The sequence below is a fragment of the Orbicella faveolata genome, unplaced genomic scaffold, assembly GCF_042242905.1.
Source record: "Orbicella faveolata isolate gen_17 unplaced genomic scaffold, um_ofav_v1 contig_26, whole genome shotgun sequence".
Taxonomy (NCBI): Eukaryota; Metazoa; Cnidaria; class Anthozoa; order Scleractinia; family Merulinidae; genus Orbicella; species Orbicella faveolata.
Window position 1 is genome coordinate 10,027,376 of NW_028301554.1, and position 26,510 is coordinate 10,053,885.

Genomic DNA, 26,510 nt, shown 5'->3' on the forward strand with positions numbered 1-26,510 from the left:
CTTGTAAAATGAATGCGCGTAATAACAATTCTATAAATACAATTGCGCAGGCACTAGGATTTTGTAAATAGCAGATTTGAGAGCTTAAAGTATGGTACGTAGCTACATTTTCCAACATTCTGTGATTTTTCTGTCTACTTACACCCGCATTTATACGTTCTCCTGTCTTTAGGGAGACCTCCTGAAGGAGTTGCCTTCATTTAATAGGCACAATTTTTCAAAATACGCCACTGATTCGGCGACCAAACCCACGGTAGGTTTATCAAGCCTTCTACTGTTACTAAATTTCTGGTTCGATTGACTTGCTTTCTGCTATTTTAAGTTCACTTCTCCAAACGAAGTGATCTGAATTTATCTGCTAGAACTAAAGCCAGTTTTTATCTAAACATGTGGCGAAACAAACGACATGATTTGTTATTTGAAGATTTATGAAATAGACATATGGATGTTTCAAATACTCGCCATGAACCATGTTGTTTGAATTTTATGTCTGTTGAATATATGTATGTAATACTTAGTATTTAAACAAGTCTCATTCGATAGTAAACACTGTCAACTTTCAGACTGAAAATCATGCAGGTTTTTTACATATCCGAAATTTAAATATTAGGTTACGATGCAAGTCGTGTCTGAAGGTTTGGTTATCAATGCTTATTTGGTTTTTCTTTCATAGAATCGTAGACCTGTAGTCTATTTACCCACAAAAGAGGATGGAACAACTGAACAAGGTAAGACTGAACTTGAGTTCAAAATGGTTTTGGAGCTATAACACTATTAAGTTGGCTCACCACTTTTACATCAGTAGTAGAACTGCTTTTCCGTGGGATGTGGACAAGGATTATTCAGTTAAGATCACTCAGATCAAAGGAACCAATAAATCTGCTCTGGTCAAGGATTCATAGGCTCCTTTGATGCAACATGATCTGAATGATCTTGAATCATTGGCCAGTTCATCCCAGAGAAATTTGCGTGAAAAATGTTGAATGGTCTACTTACAGATTTCTTTTGTTGGCAGGCAAGAACATTACATACATACAGCTCATTTGAATCAATAATATAATTTGCATATTATGAAAAATGTATGTAAAGAAAATATGAGTAAATTATTATTGGTTAATGTTTTGTTGAAATTTTTTGTTTTATTTCAGTTATTGTGACAGACAAAGCGAATATTTTATTGAGATATCTTCATCAGCAATGGGAAGTTAAAGTAAGATTACTTTCTTAAACAGAATAATTCTTTGCTGTCAATGGTATTTTTAAAGCTGCATGGTTGTGTATTTGCCAGTTGGAAACATTCCCATTGTGAACAGCTGTGTCCAAGATCTAGTTTGTTATATAACAGACTGTTAATGAATGAAGAGCATTTGTCTCAATAGTCACTGCACACATGTTTTTTTCCCCTCAGTTAATAAATTAAAGGTGTAAAGAATATGTTACTATTCTACAACCATTCCTTATTGAGTTCTACCATTTTGAGTTGTTTTTTTTTTTTCATTTTCTATTGAGAAAAGCCATTCTACTCTGGTTTGATTGCTCAATGTTTTTAGCCAGTATCAGATCATATGTGATTGAAGAGGTCGATATGGAACTCTATATTATAAATTTAATCATATCTGTGGCAAAATTATTGATCATGATTGGTTCACTTCAGAATTTAGGTGTTTTACTGTCATCATCAAGTCTCTGTGCACCAGAAGGTGCATAAGGCTGGTGTTTTACTGTGCAAGTCAGAAAACCATGAACAGTTTGACTTGATTCTGACAGGTCAATTCTGTAGTGGCCAATCACAATCACACAAGCAAACCTTAAAACCACAAACAAAATTACTATTGCTGTTTGTAGTTTAGTTTTCTCAAGCCTAATTGGCATTTCCTTGGCTACACAAAACATTTCATAAATACTCTCGCTACACAATAACATTCCATAAATATTTCTGCTGTTTACAGTTTTCGGAGTTTCACAGTAACTGTGCAAATGTGCATGTATAATGTTAAATCTTAAAAAATAGCACAGTTGTTTTTTAGTGTTTTGTGGTGTAACACTGGAACTTTTTCTTTGCTTCTAGAATACTCAGTCAGGTAAAAAGCGTGACATTGTAAGTGCAGATCTTCCAGAAACCTCAGAGCTTAATCCATCAAGAAAGGCAAAACGACTAGATCATGAAGATTACAGTCCTCCAGATTGAACAGCACTCAATACAAGCAGAATTATAAATTAATGTTATTGTTCAACAACAGCGTCAGCTTGTGTGTAGGAAAGACACATCTATTATAAGTTGAAAACTGAAGTATTGATTAGAAGCAGTAATTAACAATTTTCAGTTGCAACTGTTGACCGTCAATCAATGAGTATCAGACACTAGATATTTATTTTAATAATAATGTTATTTGACTTCTTCCCTTCTAAAGTGAACTTTATAGGGAAATAACCAACTGAGCGGTCTCCTTCTTAGTCTATGCACTTGTTACTTCCCTTATTGGGGACTAAGGCAAAAAGAAATGCATTTAAGCATTGTTACTAATTATTCAGCAAGAGGGAAAGGACAAGGAAATGAAAATGATTGTTTGGTCTTTTTGCTCGCCTCAGCTGGTTTTACCCTAGTCCAAGAGATCTTGTTAGTTGAACCTAAAATTATTATTGGCAATTTATTATAATTTGACAATACTATATTTTCTGGATCAAAACACTCCCAGTGTTCAAACATGGCCTGTTGGACCTGGTATTATACCTGCTTTCAGTGTTACGTGCATAGGCAACATCTTTCGACCATCTCTCGACATTCCATCTTTCGACATGCTATGTAAATGGCAGAAAGACCGTTTACCTGTGAAACTGGCAATTTTTCTGGTTATTAGCGGAACAAATGACAAGTATATGATAATTACTGACCTCAAATGAATGAAGGAGACTGTGGACTCCTGATTTACGGGATAATTCAAACAATTTTAGTGTAGTCGATCGGCTCTCAATGGTGACTTCTGGTACTATTGGGCCGCTACTGCTCAGTTTAATATTCGAAAGATGTAAACAATTTGTCTCTCACAGAATGACTTCTTGATCTCCTAACCTGAATTTGATGTCAAATAAATCCATCTTCCATGACTAAAAGTTGAGTTTGACCATAAAGAAGTCTGTTGTGCTTACATTTTTGAAGTAAGCCAGGTTACATAGCATGTTGAAAGATGGCATGTCGAAAGATAGTTGCTATGCACATAACACTGAAAGCGGGTGTAATTTGACCCCTCTGGTTTATTTGAGCTTGGTTTTATTAAGTAAGCCTTTTTATTCACTATTTTTGACAGTCGTGTATTTTTCCCATAAATCATTGAAGTGGTTATTTACAATTTGACCATGGGTACCTAGCGTTTATTTGGTACCTGGGATTTTATCAAGAAAATATGGCACTTTATGTTATGCACAAGTTTGCTATGAAATCATTAAGCATGACAGAAACATTAAGAGATGATCAAAGCAGTCATCAAATTTAAATTGTTTATAGACCCGACATGGGCTGGCAATTTGAGCATGCCAGCAAGACAGTCCTTAACAAGCTCAATTTGCTGCCTTTTCTTTTTTCATTTTACTCAGTCTATGGCATATATTAATTAGCTGGCAGAATTTCAGTTGTCTCCCCCCTTGAGACAAACACTCCCCAGATAGACACTCTCTTTCCCAAGAGTGCATGACTCAAGGAGACAGCAGAAACTCTATGGCTATGGCAATATCCTCATAGTTAAAGGAGAAGGTCACTTCAAAAAGCTTATATTTTTGTCTTCGTCTATAGCAAGTAAACATTCAGCTTTTTCACTCACTGAAGTTTCAACCGCTTAAGTGCTTGCTATCCTGAAGAAATTTGTCTTGAAAGAAGCAACTTCATAGGCTGCCATTTTGACTGTACTTGGCAGCCAGGCCGTGTTAATGTGACATAATTCCATCCAACTAGACATTGGCGGGAAGGAGAAAAACCTGGACCTGACCTATGCATCCTTCACAAGGTCAGTAAAATGTATTTTATTCCAAGCAATTATCCACTTCCCTATCTTCACTGCTTTCATTTTCGGAGTTTGGAGCATGTTTGGCCCAAAATAATACAGCTTCAGAGCAGCCATGGCCCGGAGTGGTAGTTAAAAGGCTTGTTAGAAGCCATTTGGACCAAATGTCTTGGATGGAATGACCTCATGAAAACACAGCCTGGCTGCTGAGTACTGTTCAAAATGGCGGCAACAGTGTCGAATTTTGGCCTTTGATGGAGATGAATTTCATAAGGAAAACCTGCACTTAAGAGGCTGAAACTTCGATGAGTGACTAAACTTAGTGTGAAGTTTCAATTAGCGTTGACAAAAAAATAGGTTTTCCAGAGTGACCTTCTCCTTTCTGTATAATGACTGTTTTACCATATTTTAGATAAAAAAAAAGCCATTTTGTTTTAATGATCTAATGCAACCTTGCCAAAATAAGCCATCACTGCCCTTAGAACATTTCATTATGTCTATTTCGTCTAAAAGGAGCTGATCATTTTCAAGTTAGCCTGATCATTGTAGGAAATTTCAAGATGGAACTAAGAATTTTTTGCGCAAGTGGAATGATGTGAAGCAAGAACTACAGTAGCTGCAGAATGAACATCGCAGCTTTTGGTATAAATACAAAACGGCTTTGTGATAGGGGACTTCAAATTGAGAGACATTAATAAGATTTTCTTTTTGAGGGCGGGGGGGGGGGGGGACTTGATGTCATGGGAGTTTAGGGGATTTCATGGTAAACCAGTTTTTGTGCCTTGTATATTATTTTTGACCCTCAAAGTAACAATGGAAGTGATAAGCATATAAATAATATTCAGTAAATTTTTAAAATCCCTTAGCTTGTAAAATACTCTTTGCTTCTTATCAGGAATTTTCAAAACTGCTATTTTATGTTTAATTAAAGGTGCACCAAGAAACGTGCCAGACTTCTCTTCTTTAGCAAATTCTCAGCTTTATTCTTTTTAGAAATTACCCAGTAAGAAAGATTGGTTGTTTAATGTTTCATCTGGTTGTCTTCCTGTCAATTTACATGTACAACTGCAACTTAAGGATGCACAGAAGCTGCAGTAACAGGGTTTCCACAGGTCAGGAAATAGTCAGGGAAAAGGCAGGGAATGTTAATTTGAGTCATGGAAAATTGACATTTTGAGGAAAGTCAGGGAAAATTGAAATAATTTCAACACAGCTGATTTAACACCGATTTAACATTGAGGGTTGGGAGAAACATTCAGGGTGACTGATCTTAACAATATTATTTTCTCCTTAATGAAGAAGGAAAATTTGTTGACAACATATCCATCTTAATAAACATGTAGGAAGGACGGCTGAAAGTTCAAGCTAGAAGCTGCTTCTAGATCTGACATTTTGTATTTTTTGGTCAGGGAAATGCCATCTTGATCTGGGAAAAGTCAGGGAATTTTGAAGTGATGCCTGTAGCAACCATGAGTAATTGCAAGCACTTAAAGGATGATGCATCCTCGACCCCTGGGCCTCTATATCTTTTAAGAATGAGACTGCTGATAATCATGATATGCCTTGAAAAATGCTGTATAAGCCACACAATCAGATATCAAATTGGACTTTGTATACAGGGCACCAAAGGTCTTTTTTTTTAACATGAATACAACTAACACGATTCCCTACAGGGGCATCTCATAGAGGGGATTGGCCATTGCAGTTGAGGACAGCTCAGTGTCGAGTTAGCAAAGGATGGGGCAACTAGTCAGTTTGGTTTTTACTTTCCTTTATTCACTTTTTGTTTTATCAAAAATAATGTACTTCTGTAAAACTGAAATACAGTGTACATGTCCAAAACTATCTGGAATGAACTACATTTTATGGAAGAGTATGCAGATTGAAGCTGACGTACCCAGAACACACAGCCAAAGTGTTACAATAAAGTAAATATTCATTACTAACCTTGGCATTGAAGCTATGACCCTTACTTCCCATTTAGTTTCATTTAAATTTGTTCCTATTATATCACCGAGTCTAGAGCTTCTCAAAATCATGCAATCATTTATTAACATTTTTATTGAAAACTGCACAGACATTATAATGTGTACTTTCCTATAAGAGTAAATGATACTTCAGTCAAAAGCCAGCATACAGTGAAAAAATTCCCCTTAGTTGTATCAGCACATATAATTGAAATTTGATCTGATGCCAAAAACAAATGTGATTCTACATCATTCTTATCACAGTCTCTTTTTACTATTATTTACAGGACAGACTACTCAACTACAGCTAGTTAACCAATTTTTTTAGTACTCTCTCCCAGCAGATATGGACCAGACAAGCAATACAAGAAATTTGCACCAGTAGTCTCTAGCGCTAACTGCAATCCACTGATGGGCCCAGCCCTCAGATGCTATGTATATTCAGTTTAACTGTGAAGACCATGACATACACAGCAAACTTATGATGCCAAAATACAATAAGAACTATCAGAGGTTAGTTCAAATCACAGTTTCCATGCTACGAGAAGATCTCGAAACCCTTACGTATTGCTAGTTCACCCTGCAACCCCAGATATCTTTAAGGTCAAATTCATTCTCATTTCCATCAATCATACCCTATGTCAATTCATCTTGGGAGAATTTGATAAACATTTTTTGTTACACAGTTGGTCTGGTATGTCATTTTTATGTCATTTGGAAAGTGTTACAAAAATTCAAAGAACATTACCAGTGACTAAAGTGCTCAGTTCTACAGGGTTAACTTTGTTGCATTCAACAAAAAGTCCAAAATTTATAGAGCATTTTAATCATAGTGATCATTTCAACATACCAAAGTTTTAAATGGCGTTCCTTATGGAAATATATGGAAACATCTCCTAAATGAATGTTCTCTTTATAATTTGCAAATACACAGTCAAATTTGATTGATCATCTAATCATTGACTATTTGCTGACACACTTTATGCATGTCCCTTTGAAAGGGACATGCATTGTTGGGTTGATTTCAAATTATCCAAAATTGTAGGTTCCTGATTACTCTTTGTTAAAGCATATATACTAAAACATATTATCTTATTTCACTATTTGCTACAAATAATTCTCTAGGTGATGGTCAACTTGGCTCTGCCTTGTTAACTAACTGCTTGCATCAAATGCAGGCTCATAATTAAGTCCAGTTGTTAAATAGGGAATGCAAATATGGCCCCAGACCACATGTGAATTCAAAGTACCACATGCTTGTGTAAAGTACATGATTATATTTAAATACAAAAGTCGACATACAATAATTATTAATACTAACAATGTTCTAATAATATCATGATAACTAACATTTAGTATAATTATATCATTTAGGTATTCAAACTAAGTGACCATGGAACTTGTAAATGTTATTGAATTAACACTATCCTAACTGGCCTCTAATAAATTAGAAACAGCTATTTTATAAGACTTCTACGGAAGTGTACGTTGGCCATACATTCCTGACACTATGCATTAAGTGTTTCATTAAATTTAATATATACATGTAAACTTGTGTATTTTAGGAAACAGAAAGATATTGAAAAGTTTTACGAACAAAACAGCTCAGCTCTATGTCAAGTAAAGTTATATCAATGTTTTTCTTTCCTTTTCATTCAAAGGTGTTTTTGCAAAATGATTCCGATAGCAAAACAGAACACCAGAAAAAAAAAAAAAAAATTTCATGATTCTCAGGTTATTCCATATTCTGGAAACATTTTGTCTTCTAGTGAAAATTCGAAAAACATAAAGGCAAATTAACAAACCTCCTTGTAACATGAGACAAGATCTGTCAGAAGCATTTAGACTTACTTAAACACTTTATGGTGCATATTGTTTTAACAAATTTTCTCTTTTTCAAAACTCAGTGCCGTACAGTATTCATTTGTTTACTTTCAAAATAATGCACCAAACTTTTCATTTGCATCATGATAGTCTACAAGAATCATTTATGACAAAGTCCCATAAATTAACTCGTCCTAATCTTTTTTTTTCTTTTCTTCAGTTATATATTAATTTACAGAACTAAGCATGCATTAACAAGCAATATTTTATTTAACAAATTCTTCCATTGACACAGAAATGGCAGAATCGGAGAAGCTTAGTATATATTTCTCAAAACATTGTTTGTCGTGGTCAGAATATATTAAATAAATATCCCAAGATAAGTTATCACAATGTGATGATAGTTCAACTAGTCAAATCCCTCAGATCTGCTGTTATTTTTGAGGAAGACAAACTCACGGGCAACTTCATCATTCATTCTTTGTGAAAGGATCTTCAGTATGGTCCAACCTTTGGGGTCCATTTGGATGTAACGACCAAGAGCTGGAGTGCACGCACATGACCCCATCTCTGCAATGTTCTTCAAATGCAGCACTGTCATGCCTACAAGGTTGTCTGATCGTGCAAAGCAGTAGTCCTTGACACATATATGAAGCTCATAAGATTCCAGGTCACCTTCATTGCTTAAGATGCTGAGAACAAACAATCAACCAAACAAACTGATTATGAAAAACTCAGCTCATTGTTTCTAAGTAAGGAGAAAGGAGAGTAGCAATTTTGAACTTGGGACTGAAAGTGTAAACAAATGCTTCAGGTTGAAATTGATCTAGACAGATAATAGAAAGTAGTGAAATTTGTAACTTACAAGACAAATGTTTCATTGTATGTTGGAGACCAGTTGTTGTTCTTTGATCTGGTGGAATTTTTGCGTCGCTTTCCATTGAGGTTGGGACCCACAATGTTCACTTCCACAAAAGGACGGAACATCCCTAAAAACAAAATTGGGAGAACGTTAATATCTTTTTTTGTCTCTACTAGATATTCACGCTGTTTGAAGTCTGTGAGTGCTAAACTAGTACCTAAACTAAACACTGTAGCGCTAAACTAGTACCTAGACCTTTTCACACACTGCAAAAAACAATATTTTTTTGCCTTTACATATAACATTGACAAGGTCAATGTTATGTAAAGCAAAAAAATATTTTGCAGAGCATGAAAAGGCCTAGGTACGAGTTTAAGTACCACTACAGTGTTATGCAGGACTTGTAAGCAGCGGTTTTCTCTGTAAGGTCGCGTAAGAAATAACAACAGGAGACAAAGGTAAACCATTCGTTCTTTTCATTCCTTTATTTACTCTCTTCCTATTCAACGAGATTGTGTACTCCCTGTGCTGTGATACAGATATCACACAATCCCTATTTCCTAAAGATACTGGGTCACAAGAATCACACAATCTTCTCTTGGTAGAGAGATTGTTTGACAGTTACTTGTTTATCAATTTAAAAAGATTGTGTCGCAAGACAAAAGGAATGTCTGCAATAGCAGGGGCACATCAACAGATGTGTTCCATAGGAGGTTCATCTTTACATAGGAAAGATGTTGAGAGGCTCAGTGTTATCTGGGAACAAAAATGGGCAGCACAATTGCACATAAACACTACAAATTGTTTAAGAGCTGCGGACAACTCATCACTGACTGCTGAACCGACCCACATCCCATTGGTGAAATTTGGTGCGTAAACAATGCCCACTTTATTTAACTGGTGGATGTAATGTGTGTAAACTTTGGCTGTGTACTTGCTGGCTGGTAGCTCTTGGCAGAGAACTTTCTAGGAAACAGAAGTTTAGACAATTCTTCTCCTGGAATAGCGGAACAGATAATATAGATTTTCCACTATGTGGGAAATTGTTTTTAACATGTTTGCTAATTTGACCACCAAATGTTTGTGGCTAATTCATTCCCATTACGGGTTCAAATAAATTGTAACAATTTTGCTTGTTGGGAACCTCTGCAATAGAAACACTGTTTTATTCACTAATTACTAACCAGGTGATTGCCATCTTAAGTCCTTGGCAGCAACAACTGCAATGTGACAAAATAATGAAGAAAAAAACATCACTGATCAGAAGAATTTAGTTGCCACGCAATAAATGGAAGATTATGCACATTTGAGGGATTGTCACATGTCATATTATGTAAGTATGTCATTCAGTAAAATTATCTCAATACCTTTGACTGTAACCTTGTGTTCTCCTGTCCCTGGGTGGGTGAAGAGATCCACTTGTACTGACACCTCCCCCACTGGGTCATCAACTCCTGGATCCTCTAAAAATGCCCAGGAATTATTTATTAGAGATGCTTGTAAGGACAAACACTGAAACATGATTGGTTTGGTCCTTAATAAACATTATGAGCAATTCTCAAGTGTGCATATTTTTTTCTATTGTTGTTGTTGTTGTTGTTGCTGTTCTGTTGGTTTGTTCAACCTTCTCTTCTTTCTTCAGAACTTACTTTGTTCATAAACTTGGCATGCTTTTATGTTTTCTCACACCATCCCTTCCCCTTCTTTACTTCCTTGCTTGTTGCTTCCTTCCTTTCTTCCTTCCTTCCTTTTCATCCTTATTCATTAATGCCCTTCATTTTTATTTACCTGTAGCAGATACTATACCCTGATGTTCATCGGTGACAAGACTTACCTTGTGAAGTCTGACTCTTTACAAATTCTTTAATAAGTGAGTCAGTGGTCTGTGTGTACAGTGACAATGCTGATTTGAGAGACTGCAAATATGCACACTTGTCCAAATATGTCTTCTTCAGCCCTTTACCAGAAGCATGGAAGTAGTCCTTGAAAAACAAAAATAATAAAATAAGTATTTTTAATTACAAATTAAATTAACATATGGCCCCTTCTCTGTTTCAAATTAGTCAGAGTTTGAAATTCATCTCCATTACAGATTTGCTCCTACCCTCTTATGCAGATGTCATTTGGACATGTTGGACATCTTTTTCTCTTCCCCACATTCGTTGGGGAGGAGTGCATGTCAAGCCATAAGAACATCTGCACAGGAGCCTAATTTACTCCAAGCTTACCTTTATTCTTACAAGAGCAGATTCCAGCACATAGCACTGCTTTACACTCATGTTTCTGGAATCGGATCCAGTTATTCCTCCCATTTCCTGAAATGTAACAAAATACTCTTAATTACATGTACTAGCAAGGGGAGTCAGGAATGTCAAGGTGAAATGTTATTTTAAGCTAACATCAAGTGTTCCTAAATCTCAGTACATGTAGATCAAAATAGAAACCTCATTATAAGAGTTCAAATCATCCTAGGGATTCCCCATGTAAAACTGGAGAATACAAAACTGGTTCACTAGGTTATTAGAGCAGATAACGTCCACAGACAAATATCCAAGCATGCTTTTGCACAAAATGGAGGCTATTGTTTACTTATAGAGCAGCTATTTATCTAATAGTACCTTGATATCAGGTAAAGGTGGTAAAACAACAATCTTCTCAATGTTCAACATCACAATCTTCCACAGTTCCTATGAGCGAATTCAGTTGTTAATAAAATATGTTGATCCTATTATTTCCAGCTTAAACAACATGATTTAAAAACAGAAAAAGATGGGCAATCATGAAAATTGACTTTTCTAGTACTTACAACTTACTGGACTTCAAAATAAAAGTAAAATTGGCTCTTTCATCTCATGAAAGTCTTTACAAGAGAATGAGTTGTTTCAGATTACACATTGTGGAATAAGCAATTGAAAGTTAACTCACCTTAAGCAATCTCTTTAATACAGTTTTCTCACAAGCATTGTAAAAAAGTTCCAAGCTGCAGATGAACAAACCAGTAAAAATAAGTTACAAAATTTACTCTTATTATTTACTCTTACTCTATTTACTCTAATATTTTAAGTTGTAAAGTGCTGTTGATCAGTAAATGTAAATAGTGCTCTAGAAGTTATTAAATTATTATTATTATTATTATTATTATCATTATTATTATTATTGTCGGAAATGTTTCCTCTGACAATATACTCACAACTTGATTTCAGTCCAAAAACAAACAATAGGTTTTAATCAGCTAAACTCACTGATACAGATGACAGAACTCGATCGATCTCACTCGCCATGTACTCTTCTCAACACAACACATCCCATAATATTTTGAAAACAGTTCCCAGTCCCAACCATGCATGGGCTGGTGACGCCTGACTAATCTTACAACATTCGCTTAAACCAAGTCTAAAGTGATACGATTACATTTGCATAACTTGAATCTTGACATTATTATTATTATATTATTATTATTATTATTATTATTATTATTATTATTATTATTATTATTATTATTATCTCACAGCCAGATAAAGAGGCAAGCGTGAAAGAAGTGTTCAAGGACACGGCTGTCAATGTGACGGTAGAGGGACAAAAACATCTGGGTGCGGTGATAGGTTCATGGGAATATCTAGAGGAATACGTTAGCGAGAAGGTGACCAACTGGGTCAGCGAGATTACCAAGCTGGCAGAGTTTGCTCTTTCTCAGCCTCAAGCATGTTATGCTGCTTACACCTTTGGCCTCAAGCACCGATGGACCTATTTTTTGAGAACTTTGCCTGATATTCAAGAATTATTGGAGCCTTTGGAGAATGCCATATCTAAGGTGCTCATCCCTGCAATTACGGAGCATAGGTGCACTCGGCTGGACAGGGACATTCTAGCACTGCCAGTCTGTCTAGGGGGGCTTGGCATGACAAACCCATGTTTTGACGCAAATCTTGAGCAATCCTCCTCCATCAAAGTTACCATCCCGCTGGTCCAACAGATCGTGGCTCAATCCCATCAGATGCCGGATGATTCTTTGGTCAAGCCACTACAACAGGCAATGAGGAGTGAGAGAGCAACGGTGCTCCAAGACAGGGCAGAGCATATCAGAGGGGTAGCCCCACAGAAAGTCCAACAGGCACTTGACCTTGCTGCGGAAAAAGGGTCATCTGTTTGGCTGACGGTACTCCCCCTTCGTGAAATGGGTTTCAGTCTAAATAAGAGAGAGTTCCGCGATGCAATCAAACTACGCTACGATTGGCCGGTTGATGATATCCCCTCCACCTGTGTATGCGGTGATGCTTTTACAGTGGACCACGCAATGATATCCAAGAGAGGTGGGTTCGTTACCCAACATCACAATGAGCTGAGGGACTTAGAAGCCGAACTCCTGAATATGGTTTGTACCGATGTTGAGATTGAGCCTGTCCTGCAAGACATCTCAGGTGAACAGCTGGGAAGAGGTTCTAATCGAGCTCCAGATGCGAGATTAGATATTCATGCACGCGTGTTCTGGGAGAACCAACGATCAGCATTCTTTGATGTGAGGGTTTGTCACCCTAATGCTGATTCATATAGAGACGTAGAGCTCCAACAGATATACCACAATCATGACAACGAGAAGAAGCGCCTTTACGTGAGGAGGGTTTTGGATATCGAACAAGGAACTTTTACACCCCTTATTTTCACATCAACAGGCGGCATGGGAAACGAGTGCTTGCAATACCATTCCAGACTGGCGCAGCTGATCTCCATCAAGAAAGGAGAACATTATGCTAAAACAATCTCCTGGATAAGAGCAAGGACATCCTTCGCTTTACTAAGATCCACACTAATCTGCCTAAGAGGTTCAAGAGCTAGAAGGAAAGCCTTTTGTGACTTTAAGAACATTGATAGTGACATTGAAATCCAGGAGGGAGCCATTATGTAAACACTGTTGAAATAGGTTTTAATAGTTTATTTCTTTTATTTACTTTTACCTCGTAATATACCGATATTGACGTTGAAACCCAGGAGGGAGCCATTATGTAAACACTGTTGAATTAGGTTTTAATAGTTTATTTCTGTTACTTACTTTTACCTTGTATATACCAATTTGTACGGAATATGTTAATTAATGTTATGATGATGATAGTAGTATTAGTATTAGCTGTAGTAACCATGATATCATGATTAGATACGGAAACATGTTTTACAGGTTTAACAGACATCAAATTATGTAAATATTATGGCATTTTGTAAAGCTTAGCTCTCGTTTTTGTCACAATAAACACTCCTCTAATTGCAAAAATTGTAAAAAAAGAAGTAAAAAAAATTGTAAAAAAATTTTTATTATTATTATTATTGTACGGAATTTGTATGGAATATGTTAATTAATGTTATGATGATGATAGTAGTATTAGTATTAGTTGTAGTAACCATGATATGATTAGATACGGAAACATGTTTTACAGGTTTAACAGACATCAAATTATGTAAATATTATAGCATTTTGTAAAGCTTAGCTCTAGTTTTTGTCACAATAAACACTACTCATTATTATTAAAAAAATTATTATTGTTATTTCAAAAGTACTCAGTAAAGTTTGTTTTTCATCAAATCACATTATTATTATTATTATTATTATTATTATTATTATTATTATTATTATTATTATTATTATTATTATTATTATTATTAAAGATTCGCACAGCTATTGATGATATTGAAGCTGGTTTCGTCATTGGCTCCGGGCAACAACAAGTTGCCTAGGGAAGCCAAGAAACACCCCTTGTTTACTTTTTCTCTTCTTTCTACATCTCCAGCACCTTTCTAAGAATTCTTGCCGACCCCAACAATGCACATCTCTGGATCAGTCCAACAGGAATGCCCACCTCAATGGCTCTCAGATTGTCCTTCAATCTCAGTGGTATTGATCCCAATGCTCCCACTACCACTGGAATAACCTTTGTCCTCACACCCCACATTTTTCGAACTTCTCTTGCTAGATCTTGATACTTTTCAACTTTTTCATCTTCCTTCTCTCTCACCCCATTATCCTCTGGAATTGCCACATCTATAATCTGACAGCTCTTGTCTCTCTTGTCAATGATCACCAAATCTGGTCTCCTAGCCCCTATTTCATGGTCTGTTCGCACACTGAAGTCCCATAGAAGTTTGTAATCCTCATTTTCAAGCACACTGTCTGGAACATGGTCATACCATCTCTCCTTTTGTTCAAACCCACATTTTCCTGACAGGTCCCAATGGATTGCTCTAGCCACGTTATCATGTCTCCTTTTGTATTCTTTTTGTGCCAGTTTCAAGCACGAACTTACAATATGGCTAATGGTCTCGTTACTCTGCTTACAGATTCAACATTTCAGGTCATTCTGTGACTTGTCAACCATCGTTGTAATATAGTTTGTTCGTATTGCTTGATCTTGTGCAGCAATGATAAGAACTTCTGTTTCTCTCTTGAGCTTTCCTTCTTTTAACCAGGTCCATGTTTCCTCACTTCTTTGTTCTTCACCCTGTCTTGCAAACTGTCCATATAACGGCTTTTCTTTCCAGTCTTGAATATTTTCAGTTCTTCTCCTCGCTTTAAAGTTGGCAGCTGTTTCTCTATTCGCATCCCCATCCCTCCTGACGGCTTTTAACAGTTCTTCCTCACTTGTTTGGACATAACATTCTAGCGATACCTTTGCTTGATTGACACAATCCTCTACGGATATCAAACCTCTCCCTCCGTCCTTCCTTGGCACATAAAGTCGTGCCACGCAGTCCCGTGGATGGAACCCTCCATTCATGATTAGCAATTTTCTTGTTCTGCGATCTAGGTCCCGAAGTTCTTGTTTTCTCCATTCAAGTATTCCTCCTGCATATCTAACGAGTGACACTGCCCAGGTGTTTATGGCTTGTATCAAGTTTCCACCGTTCAACTTCGAGCGGGCAACTTTTTTAACGCGTCGTAAGTATTCTTTCCTGATTTTGTCCTTCATTTGGTCATGAAGCATGTCGCTGGCCTCAAGCACTCCTAGATACTTGTACCCTTCGCTTTCTTCCATTGCTCTTATTGTAGTGTAATCTGGTAGTGTTATGCCTTCTGTCTGTGCCAGTTTGCCACGTTTTATGACCAAGAGAGCACACTTCTCAATGCCAAATTTCATACCGATGTCATTGCTGAATATTCTCACTGATTGTATCAGTGAATCCAGTTGGCACTCACTTCTGGCGTAAAGCTTTAGATCATCCATAAAGAGAAGGTGATTGACCTTTGTCTTGTTGGCATATGTGTATCCCGCTTCGCACTTTCTGAGAACTAGGGACAGCGGAATCATGGAGACCACAAAAAGGAGGGGGGATAGGGAATCACCCTGGAAGATGCCCCTTTTGATGGAGACACTTCCAAGACTTTCTCCGTTTGATGTAAGTTCCGTTTGCCAGCCATTCATAAAATTTTCCAGTAAGGTCTTAACATTTTGAGCTGCACCAAATAGTTCTAGACATTCAAGAATCCAGGAATGCGGTATCATATCGTACGCCTTCTTATAATCAATCCAGCCCATTGCAAGATTCTTCTTTCTTGATTTGGCCTCTCGTAAGACCATTTTATCAATAAAGAGCTGGTCATTGGTTCCTTGGGAGCCTTTCCTGCAACCTTTCTGCTCATCCGGTAGTACGCTCTTGGTATCCAGGAATTCGTAGAGCTTGTCAGATATTATCCCTGTTAGCAACTTCCCATTACAGGTAAACAGGTTATGGGGCGGTAATTTCCTGCTACTGTGCCTTTCTCTGGGTCTTTCATTATAAGGACAGTTCTTCCCTTGGTCATCCACCCAGGAACGTTCCCACAGTCTAAGCATACTTGAAGCAAATTTCATACCGATGTCATTGCTGAATATTCTCACTGATTGTATCAGTGAGTCCAGTTGGCACTCACTTCTGGCGTAAAGCTTTAGATCATCCATAATTATTATTATTATTATTATTATTATTATTATTATTATTATTATTATTATTATTATTATTATTATTATTATTAGAATAGGTAATCACGGAATTAATTTGCATGAGTGAGTTTTTCAAAAAGCTGAAATTGTACAAGCTGCTTCGGCAAGCGCAATTTTAACTTTTTGAAAAACTCCCAAGTGCACATTAATTCCAAATTGAACAAAACCGTATGATTACTTATTAATAATATAACCATGAAAAAATTCACATGGAGGAAGTGCCAGAAGATCTTTCTTGAAGCCATTTTTTCTCATTTGAGAAAACTTTTTTCCAGGTTTCCACACAAAATTTTTGTCACCATTTTATGTTATATTATTGGCTTAAAAAATTTGCTATTGTCTTTCAGCCAATCATAATCCAGAATCACGATGTGTAATTTGCACTGGTGTTTCATTTTCTCCACTAGTGTTACACTTTTTGTACTGGTGTTTCACTTGAACTGTACTGCTCTCAGCCAATCAGAATCAAGTAATTTTTTCATGCATATTATTATCGTTATCGTTACCGTTATTGTTATCGTTGTCATTATCTATCTGTTATGAGTAAGCAATAAGTCACTCGGTTAGCTCACCTTCCTTCAAGAATTCCTAGCAGTGGTTGAAGTATTGTCTCTGAGTCATTCTGAATAGCTTCTTTACTACTCAGCATTACAGGATTAAAGCTGCCAGTGCTTTTAATCCTGGAAAAAAATTGCAGAGTAAGTTAGAAAACGTAGCTGGCTAATTAGTTTTAAAATAGAAATCCACTACGCACCAAAGCAGTTCAAGAGTAGCCAGTCTATTTAATCAGCCCCATCTTGATGTTTCCAAACCCAAATAAAGAAGGAGGGGTTGCGCAGAGTGGGCCTACAGTACTCTAATATTGTAGTTAAATTCTGTTACTGTTTTATCAACTAAAGACATTTATACAGAAACAAAAATCACTCAATAGTACTAGTAGAGGAATTGAATGAAACAGACAGGACAACTGGGTTCATGGGGACAAAATCCAACAAGAAGCCACTAATCCACAAAATCTAGAACTAGAAAAGAAAAAATAATGCAACTGTACAATAATTTTAGTTTTACTTACTTGAAGAGCAAGTTTCCAACACCCTTGACACTTTCTTGTATTGTAGAATCAAGGCTGTAAGAACAGTGAAAGAGAGATAATTAGTACTAGGTGTTCCAAATATCATTGGATCTATTTACAACTTAACTTCATAGCAGTATTATTATGCAACAAATGTGTTCAATGACCACTTAGATTTAGTCTGAGAATTTTGTACAGCAGGCCTGTCAATTATACTCCCATCTACATCAGGTTTTTGTAGGGGCCAAACAAATAGGGTCTCACACAAATGCCTCAATACCCTTAACAAAGTCACTTTTACTCCTGTGGGGAAAACCACATATTATTTTGTAAAACAGTAACTAATTAGCCCCAAGGACCACACATACCAATCAATTTTAAAGATACTATCTGTGGGATACCATACATCATACTAACAGCCATAGAGGAAGCCTCGGTTTGAATGGAAAAAAAAAAAACTTAGAGAAAACTTTATTTTGCATTTTTAATTATTTTATTACCTTACCCATCAACTGAGGGTTTTCAGGTTATAAACATACATGTGGATTAATGAATGTCTTATAAAATGTTTACAATTGCCATGAAATGGAACAGAGGATGTGGTCAGTCAGCAGAAGGTATGTATACTTGTACTTACAGATCCCCCTATAGTTACTGTAGTGCATTGAATGTTGGACTGATAGCACAATCAGACCAACAAGTTGACAGAGTGTTGCTGTATGTCTCTTGTCATATTTCCACCCTGTATAATATAATTGTTTAAACTTGATACCAGTCATCAATGTAAAAAATAACTGCTCACCTTTGAACAAATACAACACACAATTCATCCAGAGTGAGATTCAGTTTGACTTGTAGCTCCTTGAACACTTCACTACACTCTGGGGAAAGCTGTGCAAAAAAAATGTTGTTGTTTGCTAAAACTTCAAAACATCAGGTCAGACCAGGTTGTTCAAAAACCAATTAGGCTCATCCAGGTTTAGCCAGAATTTTGATTTGAGTTTTGTAACTTTTCATTGAGAGTTTGTGTTTATATTGTTTGTCCTTCTGTTTTGAGTTTGAATAATCTCAAACTACACAAAACATGAGCAGAGAAAAACATTTCTACAAAAGAAAAATTATTAAATAAATGCTTCTGTTAACTTTTAATCCTGGGTTAGCGCTAACCAGTTTTTGATCAACCTGGCCCAGATGATTAAGCCTTTAACAGCAGGTCAATCTACAACATTGCTTGATAAGTACAATGTACAAGCTAAGCTAAAGTAAGCATATTGGTTGCTTTGCTTTACAATAACTGTTAATGACGTTTCTCATAGACCAGCATGGATGAAATATTTGGAAAAGCAGTTAACAAGTCACTCCTACACAACAAAATTTATTTAATAGTTTAGATCTGGTTACTTAATGGCGCAGTGATGAAAGTCTTCCAAATAGAAGTTGCTCAATCAAGTTGAGATTCTTTAATTTGTTGGCCCCTGTTTCTTTACATTAGTAAACTCAATAAATAAGCTGTAAACAAAAGCTACAGTACCTTTTCTCCTCCACCCATTGTTTCATAAAGCTTCTCCAGCTGAACTCGCAGCTGTTGTATGTTGTTCATTAGAATACATGCTGTTTTTCCCTGATCACACCAAATACTAAATTCTTTAATGATTTTCTCAGCATACTGAAGCAAGACATTCTGCACAGTCTGCAAAATTATTTTACAAAAAAGAGTTCAATTTTATTGGCACTGCTTACAGTACATGCAATATCTAGAGGGTCAGTACAAAACGTGGACCCCTACATCTGGAACCCGTATTGGACTCCTTTTGGACCCCATCTGGACCCTCATGTGGACACCCTTCTGCAACCCCATCAGGACCACCTTCTGGAACCCTATTTTTCTTCTAGAAAATATGTGCTTCTGATTTAAATGATTAAACTTAGAACATAAGACAATGAAGTCTACTTAATTAGTGAAGCAGCATTGTGACTGGAATAATGACAACTGCGCGGAAAGAACTGCAAAGCCCCGAATGCGTCATCATCTCTTTCTGAAAGCCCTGCTAACCATTTTTTCCTTGACCATGTAAAGAAGAAAATTGAGGTGGGTGTTTTCTAGAATTATTGAATGGCAACTGCCATTCATTATCGGCCTGGTTGTAGCACAAAACTGTGTTTTTCTTTCCATAGATTTAGCTCCGACAGAGAAATTTTCCTATCTAAATGGCCACCATCTTGTTTGGAACCTTCATCATACCTACCATATACAGCTTTCAGAAACCACACAATGTGTTTATAATAACAATAACAATAACAATAACAATAACAACAACAACAACAACAACAATAATAATAATAATAAAGACTTTCTTTAAGGAGGGTTTGAAATTCATATTTACATATCAACAAGACATGTTTCAGATGAAACATCATTATCATTAAATACAAGAAAATAATCCTCTGTGTTAACATTGTAATTTTTTGATTCTCGTGTTTTCTGCTTACTTGCCACCATGCACCTATCCTACCTTGGTTTGCAATGTTAATAATTTTATTATGCCAGTATAGGTCTCAATTTGCGCTGAAATAACAGATAAAACTGAAAAGCCTCCATTTTCAAGGTCAGAGAAAATTAGTCAGCACTCAAGGTCAAGAGATGATGGCCCAGTTGTAACACCAAGAAATACTGTACTTTTACCTTTTTTACTATTCTTTCCTTGAAATTGTTATTTTAGGCACAACACTATGTAAATTGGTTCATTCTTTGCATTTGTCCTTCACTTCACTGATTAAGTAGATTTCATTTTCATCTAATGTAAATTGGGAGCCCATATTTTCTTGAAGAAAAATAGGGGTCCAAATTGGGGTCCAAAGGGTCCAGATTGGGATTCAGAAGGGGTCCAGATGGGGGTCCAGAAGGGGGTCCAGAAGGAGGTCCAGAAGGGGGTCAAAAAGGGGTCCAAAAGGGGTCCAGATGGAGGGGTCCACATTTTGGTCTGACACATATCTAGATAATAAATTAGTCTTATACATGTAATCAATTTATAATAAGCACTTTCAAATCTATAGATCACACAGCAAAAGAAGTAGGCAGGCGAAAGGGTACATTGAATGACTCAACTGTTAGTGACATTGGCAAACAACCTCCTGCTTGATCTCACAATATATTATGACTTTACATCAAGATTTACAATACACCTCTCACTAAGTTATTTGTGAAACCATATTTCTATAAGGCTGCAGAAACACAGAAGCTGCTGAGTAGATGTAATTCAAAGAGACTAAATATTTTGATAATAATATTGCAATAACAAAGTGATTCTTGTTCCTCCTTTTCTTGGGATTTTCCAAGAGAAATACAAAAAATTTTCTTTATGCACCTATCAAGTTATAGAAATACTCTTGAAAGTTTGGAAGACCTCAAAAAGGCAGTGGGCACACTAGCAAATGGTTTGTGTTCTCATAGTATGCCATGTTCTCACAAACTAGGGAAGAAGACAGAAAGGTTTTCTCTTTGTGAAAAGTGACATGTCTTTCAGACTTACCACAGTAAACTTGATTAGATAGCGAGTTTGAATTTCTGGATCAGGACAGTCAAGTTTTCGGACAATCTCAAAGCTCTGAAATGTAACAATTATAACAACTAATAAGCTAAATGATTCTCTATATGCCAAAACAATACGAATATCATCAGTCATGAAAATATATTATGTAGAATGTATGTTACAGTAACACATCAAGCAAAAAACAGAGCAACAGTGTCGATGCAAATAGAATTGTGACACTAGACATTCAAGAATAAAACATTCTTTTCTTCCCTTAGGAGTTCTTATTGTGTGAGCTGAAATTGCAAAACTCACATCGAATACCAGAGAGCCAAAATGGAGGATAATCAGAGCAAATTCTTACCTGGTTCAGTGAGCAGAAAATGTCAACCACTGAGTTTGAGAACAAAGTGTGTGGAGAACTGGTAGGAAACTGCAAAATACATGTAATAGAAATGAAAATTAAATAATTTTAAACATTACAAAACATTCTTTTATAGGATAGCTTACCTTCAAAATTGGTCAAGACACTTTTCCCCCAAAAAAGGAAGAAATTAATTAATACATAATAATAAATTAACTTTCAAATTGACACTTTGACATACCCCATCTCGCTTGTCTCTTTCAAGTGCTCCAATCATAAATTCCATTGAGACTTCATCATTCTCAGTCAGCCACTGTGAAACAAATGGCTCAAACCAGCTACAAGACAAAAAACAAACCACACCAACAAAATTAATGAACTCATTATAATTATTCTAGTAGTACCATAGGCCCCCACTGCATACAGGCATTATAGCTCCCTGCAGGCACTGTGCCTCTTATGCTAAATAGTAATATTGGTACAATGACTATAAAAGAAAATAAAAATCACACTGTTTTAAAAACTTCCACTTCAAAACACTTGTGATCATGCTAGTAGGTGTCTAACATTTACAGCTTATCAGTTAGGTTCACTGTAACTGTATCATTGACGCTCACAATGCAGTCTTATTTAAACATTACCTGGGATATTCTGGCACTTTGCCTTTGTGTTCTGGACAATGACTGACAAACTCACTGTAAAACCACTTGACCTATAAAAAAGATGGTCGATGGTATTATTACAATTTAATGACAAGAATTTCTTTCAACTAGCATTCAATTAACTTTTGATTTTTCCAGCTGACTGTAAATAGGGGGAATATGTCCTGAAAAGTTTCAATTTCAAGATTTGGAAATTTGGAACAGGTGCTTCACTAGGACATCAGTTTAAACTTGAAACAGAAAGTCTTTTGGTTAAAAAAATAATCAAACATGTTAAACACGCAGGCATCATCGTAAATAACTTTTATACCTTGAAGTGAAGGTTCATATAATCAGCACTACTCCATCGAGACTGTTGTCGAATGTTGTGTTCTGAAAATTACACATTCAAGAATTAAATTTATTTATTTATTTTATTTGCCACACAAAATAGTACAAAAACATAAGAAAAAACTTATACTTATGCAAAGAGACCTAAAAGAAACTAGTCCAGAATGTTCTAAGTTGTCTTTAGTCCAGTTTTTGCTTAAAGCAATTTATGGTTCACTTATAAATTGAAAAGCTGCAATACCTTTCAACATCTCCTGGAGATCAGAACAAAACATGTTCCAAAACACCTGTGCACTGACTTCTCCCACATTCAGTTCAGTTGGAAACCTGTGTGAAACATTGAAACAGGTTTAAACATCACAGATCACAAACTGGCATAAGTTTTTTCTGACTACACTCAGACTTTGTCTTGTATTTCAGTATAATTATACTATAAAAGTGGTACATACTGGTTGAGAACTTGCGTATAGATACTCTTATCTTCCTCGATCACTGACACAACCAGTGAAATCAGTTTTGGCCAGAAATCCAGGTTCTTAGGGCCAGCTGGTATACCATTTCGGTCCAAAGAGGTGCTCTCTGAAGCAAGCTCTCTGTCATACAACTCTGCACAGTTTGCATAGAGGTATGCATAGCTTCCTTTCATGCAGTTCTGTAACAAAGATGGAATAAAGAGATAGTTAGGATGATCTCAGCTACAACAAAGATATCTTGCTCCAATCTTAATAACTAGACTTAAACTTACAAGTACATTCAATGTCCGAAGTAGTTCTAATCTATTTCTTCTTTAATTTCTTTTATTTTGTTTCATTGTTTACTTAACAGGTATAGTTACAATAATTAATAAACAATTGAAAGTAAGATAAGCATTGTGTATTTTTGTACTTGTTTTGTACTTACAGGTGTACATGACTGTATAAAACCCTTAAAAAGATAAATCCCGAGTCTGATGTGTTACACTCAAAGTAATTAGTAAAGAAGGCAATTTTTACAGTTACATACTAATAGAATCTCATTTTCCAACCCTCAAGAGAACCCCTGATTTGATACTTGAATAACTATTAGTAAGCACTTATTTCACCCTAACCACAGGAATTATTACTGACCACACCATTGAGTTTGTCTTCTACTATTGAATCAAGTTGCCATAGCAACTAGCACTAACCTTAACACATTCACGCACAATTTCTGCTGTCCTGGTGGGTCGCTGACCAAGGACCTAAAAAAATTTATGAGGAGAGTCAGAAAGTCCGGTAAAAAGTTAGAAAATTGTATGCATGGTGCATCCCTTAGAGTACTACACTCCTAGATTGAGATTGGGCAAAGCAGAAGCAAGATGTCTGAACTGGATCTGACATTTAAAATTATTTTAATTTAATACTGAACAGCAAAATGTCATTGGACATAAAATTACTAGACAAACCTTCATTCTGAAAAAGGTGACACTCGTTAACAGATCAACTGAGGACTTTAAATCAACAAGTTTCTCAGCACTAGATGATGGAAAGTTTGTCTAAAATCCAATCAAAAGAATCACAAGTCACAATAACATTATCATGATAAATGATTATTATTAGGTATTGGTGCATGTTTTCCACAGAGGGTGACAGATAAATAGAATCAACTATTATTATATGTTGCCTAGTGTTTGCATATTGACTGTGTCTAGTTTAGTTACCAATGCATTACTGACAATAATTTACCACTGGGCACATGCTAATAATTTGAAAGAACACAATATATTGCAAACTGTACATGAACTTATTAACAATCGTGACTGGTGGAAGTCTGACTAGTTGGCTATTAACAATAGTCATGACTACCATGTACGTCCTTCTTGTTTTCCCGAACACACTCTCTTGTTGAGTCTTGGAAAGGACACACTACAGACCTATTATTAGCAAATCCAACAAATTAAAACAAAAAAAGTTGCAAAACCTTACCCGGTAATTGGCAATGTCAATTCTCAATGTGTTGTAAAGATGATCCACGATCTTCACAAACTTTTCACTCTGGAAAAACAAGGTTTACACCTGTGAACCACTTTTTTCAGCACAGTTGGAAGTTAGCATTAATTGTCCTCTATAGTGAATTCAAGTGTCATGTATAATGGCTTAATTTCATGCTGTGCTGGTTTTTTCCCAGGTTACACATCACTACAGGGCCGTAACTCATAGCACCTGTTGCAACTTAGCATGTGATATTACCAGTGAACTTGGCTGTACATGGTTGAAACAGTTCACCCACAAAGTGACAGGTTTGTTACAGGTATGAAGATGAATGCTACAGGTGAGTCAAAACTTGTTTCATGAATGACAGCCCAGCACTACACAGGGCTTCTAGAAAGTACTACTTAGTTGTAGCTTGTAGGGAATAAACATAGGCACAGCACAATCAGATACACCACTTAATCCTGCTTAATTTGACAAACAGGGCCACCTCATACACCATATTCTTACCCCAAAGTTTGTTGAGGTGAATCTGTGTGAAGCAGACGTGGCAGAGTTTGTCGTGGTGTGAGAAAAGAAAGCATTTATGTTTGCAAGCAAACTGCTGATGACGGCAGGGACACCGGGACACATGTAACACGCTGTAAGACAGGACAAGTGACTGAAAACAGAAAAAAACAAATCAATGTTAACAACCATATTAACTAGTGACATGCGAAATGAGGTTGTTTCCTGATTAAAGGAGTGATTAAGTCAGACCAGACATGGACTTACGTCATTGCTTGGTAGATACTTTCAATTCCATATCGCATGGCAAACTCATTCACTATTTCAAGAGCTGGTTGAGGAAAAAACACTTTCCATGGATCTTCTCTCTGTAACAAATTAACAAGAACACAGAATACATTTAAATGAATTAAAAGAAATTTAAAACGTTGCAATTTGTATCATAAACATTTGTAAATTTGTAAACTAAAATCCCAAGAACTTACTGAACTAGAACACGGAAGAGGAACTTGACCATTGTTCTTTTCACACAGAAAATGGAAGACATTCTGCAAGAAAATTAAATACTAATTCTCAATAATTACTGCACACTGTCAGATCAAAATTAGTCATAAATATCAAAGCTAAAAACTGGGCTAACTTAATATTCCAGTCCAAAAATTGTTTTGGGTAACCACACTTCCAAGTTGAGGATAAAATTCTCAAAAGTTAAAGCTATAGACTAGTATGAGAAAGAGCTTTTATGGTAAATAAGGAAAGTTAATTAATGATATGTATTGTTTCTGATAATCACCTCATGAAGACAGGTGTACTGTTGATGATATGGTACAACCTTCTCTTCTCCTTTGATCTCAATACGTATTCTAAGACGTATTGCACCAGACACAGCTGACCTGTCTGTTCTCTTTTCTGGAGAAAACAAACATGCTACCATTAGTGGAACAACGTACAACATACTGTATTTCTAAATTACTGTATAAATCAACATGTATTTATAAACATAATTTGGGAAACAAAAGGAAGCAAAGCAAAGCAGCAGAAGAAGTCCATGTACTGCAAACTATGCAGCCAAAGAGAACAACATCAGGCTACTGCTACAGAGTTCAACCTGGGATTTACTTTTATGAGAAATAGTTCCAATGTGGTTTGAGCTCAAGCACTATTTGTTTTGAGTTGTCACGTATTGACAAACATGGTTTGAGTTATCGAGACTAAAATTATGTGAAAATGATCTGAAGCGAAATGAAAATTGCTTCGAGTTAGCGGGAGGTTCGAGTTATCAAGGGTTTGAGTTACTGAGGCTAAAATTACTAACAGTAACTGTATGACAGAAATCCAGGGGAAATTGACTTTGGTTTGAGTTTGAAGGGGGTTTATGTTAGTGAGGGTTCGAGTTATTGGAAGTCGACTGAAAACATATTTGATGGTGGGCTTTTACAACAGATGTGGTAGCTGCAGCGGCGTAATGGTTAATGTATCATGGG

At 36.2% G+C, this 26,510-nt stretch overlaps 3 protein-coding genes across 5 annotated transcripts in view; 2 read left to right on the forward strand and 1 right to left on the reverse strand.

Annotated features, from left to right (window-relative positions):
- Positions 1 to 26: 26 nt before the first annotated feature.
- LOC110053334 (DET1- and DDB1-associated protein 1-like) lies at positions 27 to 4,939 on the forward strand. The gene is made up of 5 exons (XM_020759557.2): positions 27 to 94; positions 173 to 253; positions 674 to 728; positions 1,149 to 1,210; positions 2,069 to 4,939. The coding sequence occupies exons 1-5, from the start codon at positions 92 to 94 to the stop codon at positions 2,186 to 2,188; spliced, it is 321 nt and encodes a 106-aa protein (XP_020615216.1). The 5' UTR covers positions 27 to 91; the 3' UTR covers positions 2,189 to 4,939.
- Positions 4,940 to 5,749: 810 nt separating this feature from the next.
- The window catches only part of LOC110053305 (protein unc-13 homolog B-like), a 47,034-nt gene continuing 26,273 nt past the window's right edge, over positions 5,750 to 26,510 (reverse strand). For all 3 annotated transcript variants that reach the window (XM_089296332.1, XM_089296330.1, XM_089296331.1), the window contains 26 exons: positions 25,820 to 25,935; positions 25,512 to 25,574; positions 25,294 to 25,394; positions 25,030 to 25,180; positions 24,514 to 24,582; positions 23,994 to 24,083; positions 23,736 to 23,789; positions 23,020 to 23,222; positions 22,812 to 22,897; positions 22,551 to 22,612; positions 22,220 to 22,290; positions 21,820 to 21,916; positions 21,579 to 21,647; positions 21,215 to 21,289; positions 19,216 to 19,374; positions 18,487 to 18,575; positions 17,685 to 17,738; positions 17,185 to 17,292; positions 11,574 to 11,628; positions 11,267 to 11,335; positions 10,877 to 10,963; positions 10,483 to 10,630; positions 10,016 to 10,111; positions 9,833 to 9,868; positions 8,652 to 8,775; positions 5,750 to 8,478 (listed from right to left, as the gene is read on the reverse strand). In XM_089296332.1, coding sequence (XP_089152458.1) covers positions 8,196 to 8,478; positions 8,652 to 8,775; positions 9,833 to 9,868; positions 10,016 to 10,111; positions 10,483 to 10,630; positions 10,877 to 10,963; positions 11,267 to 11,335; positions 11,574 to 11,628; positions 17,185 to 17,292; positions 17,685 to 17,738; positions 18,487 to 18,575; positions 19,216 to 19,374; positions 21,215 to 21,289; positions 21,579 to 21,647; positions 21,820 to 21,916; positions 22,220 to 22,290; positions 22,551 to 22,612; positions 22,812 to 22,897; positions 23,020 to 23,222; positions 23,736 to 23,789; positions 23,994 to 24,083; positions 24,514 to 24,582; positions 25,030 to 25,180; positions 25,294 to 25,394; positions 25,512 to 25,574; positions 25,820 to 25,935 — 2,615 coding nt within the window. In that variant the 3' untranslated portion in view covers positions 5,750 to 8,195. The remainder of the gene's footprint in view (positions 8,479 to 8,651; positions 8,776 to 9,832; positions 9,869 to 10,015; positions 10,112 to 10,482; positions 10,631 to 10,876; positions 10,964 to 11,266; positions 11,336 to 11,573; positions 11,629 to 17,184; positions 17,293 to 17,684; positions 17,739 to 18,486; positions 18,576 to 19,215; positions 19,375 to 21,214; positions 21,290 to 21,578; positions 21,648 to 21,819; positions 21,917 to 22,219; positions 22,291 to 22,550; positions 22,613 to 22,811; positions 22,898 to 23,019; positions 23,223 to 23,735; positions 23,790 to 23,993; positions 24,084 to 24,513; positions 24,583 to 25,029; positions 25,181 to 25,293; positions 25,395 to 25,511; positions 25,575 to 25,819; positions 25,936 to 26,510) is intronic.
- Positions 12,082 to 13,911, forward strand: LOC149108105 (uncharacterized; the record flags this gene model as incomplete). Its single annotated transcript, XM_089296083.1, has 1 exon — positions 12,082 to 13,911. A coding segment is annotated over one exon (1,470 nt), but the record flags the coding sequence as incomplete, so codon positions are not given.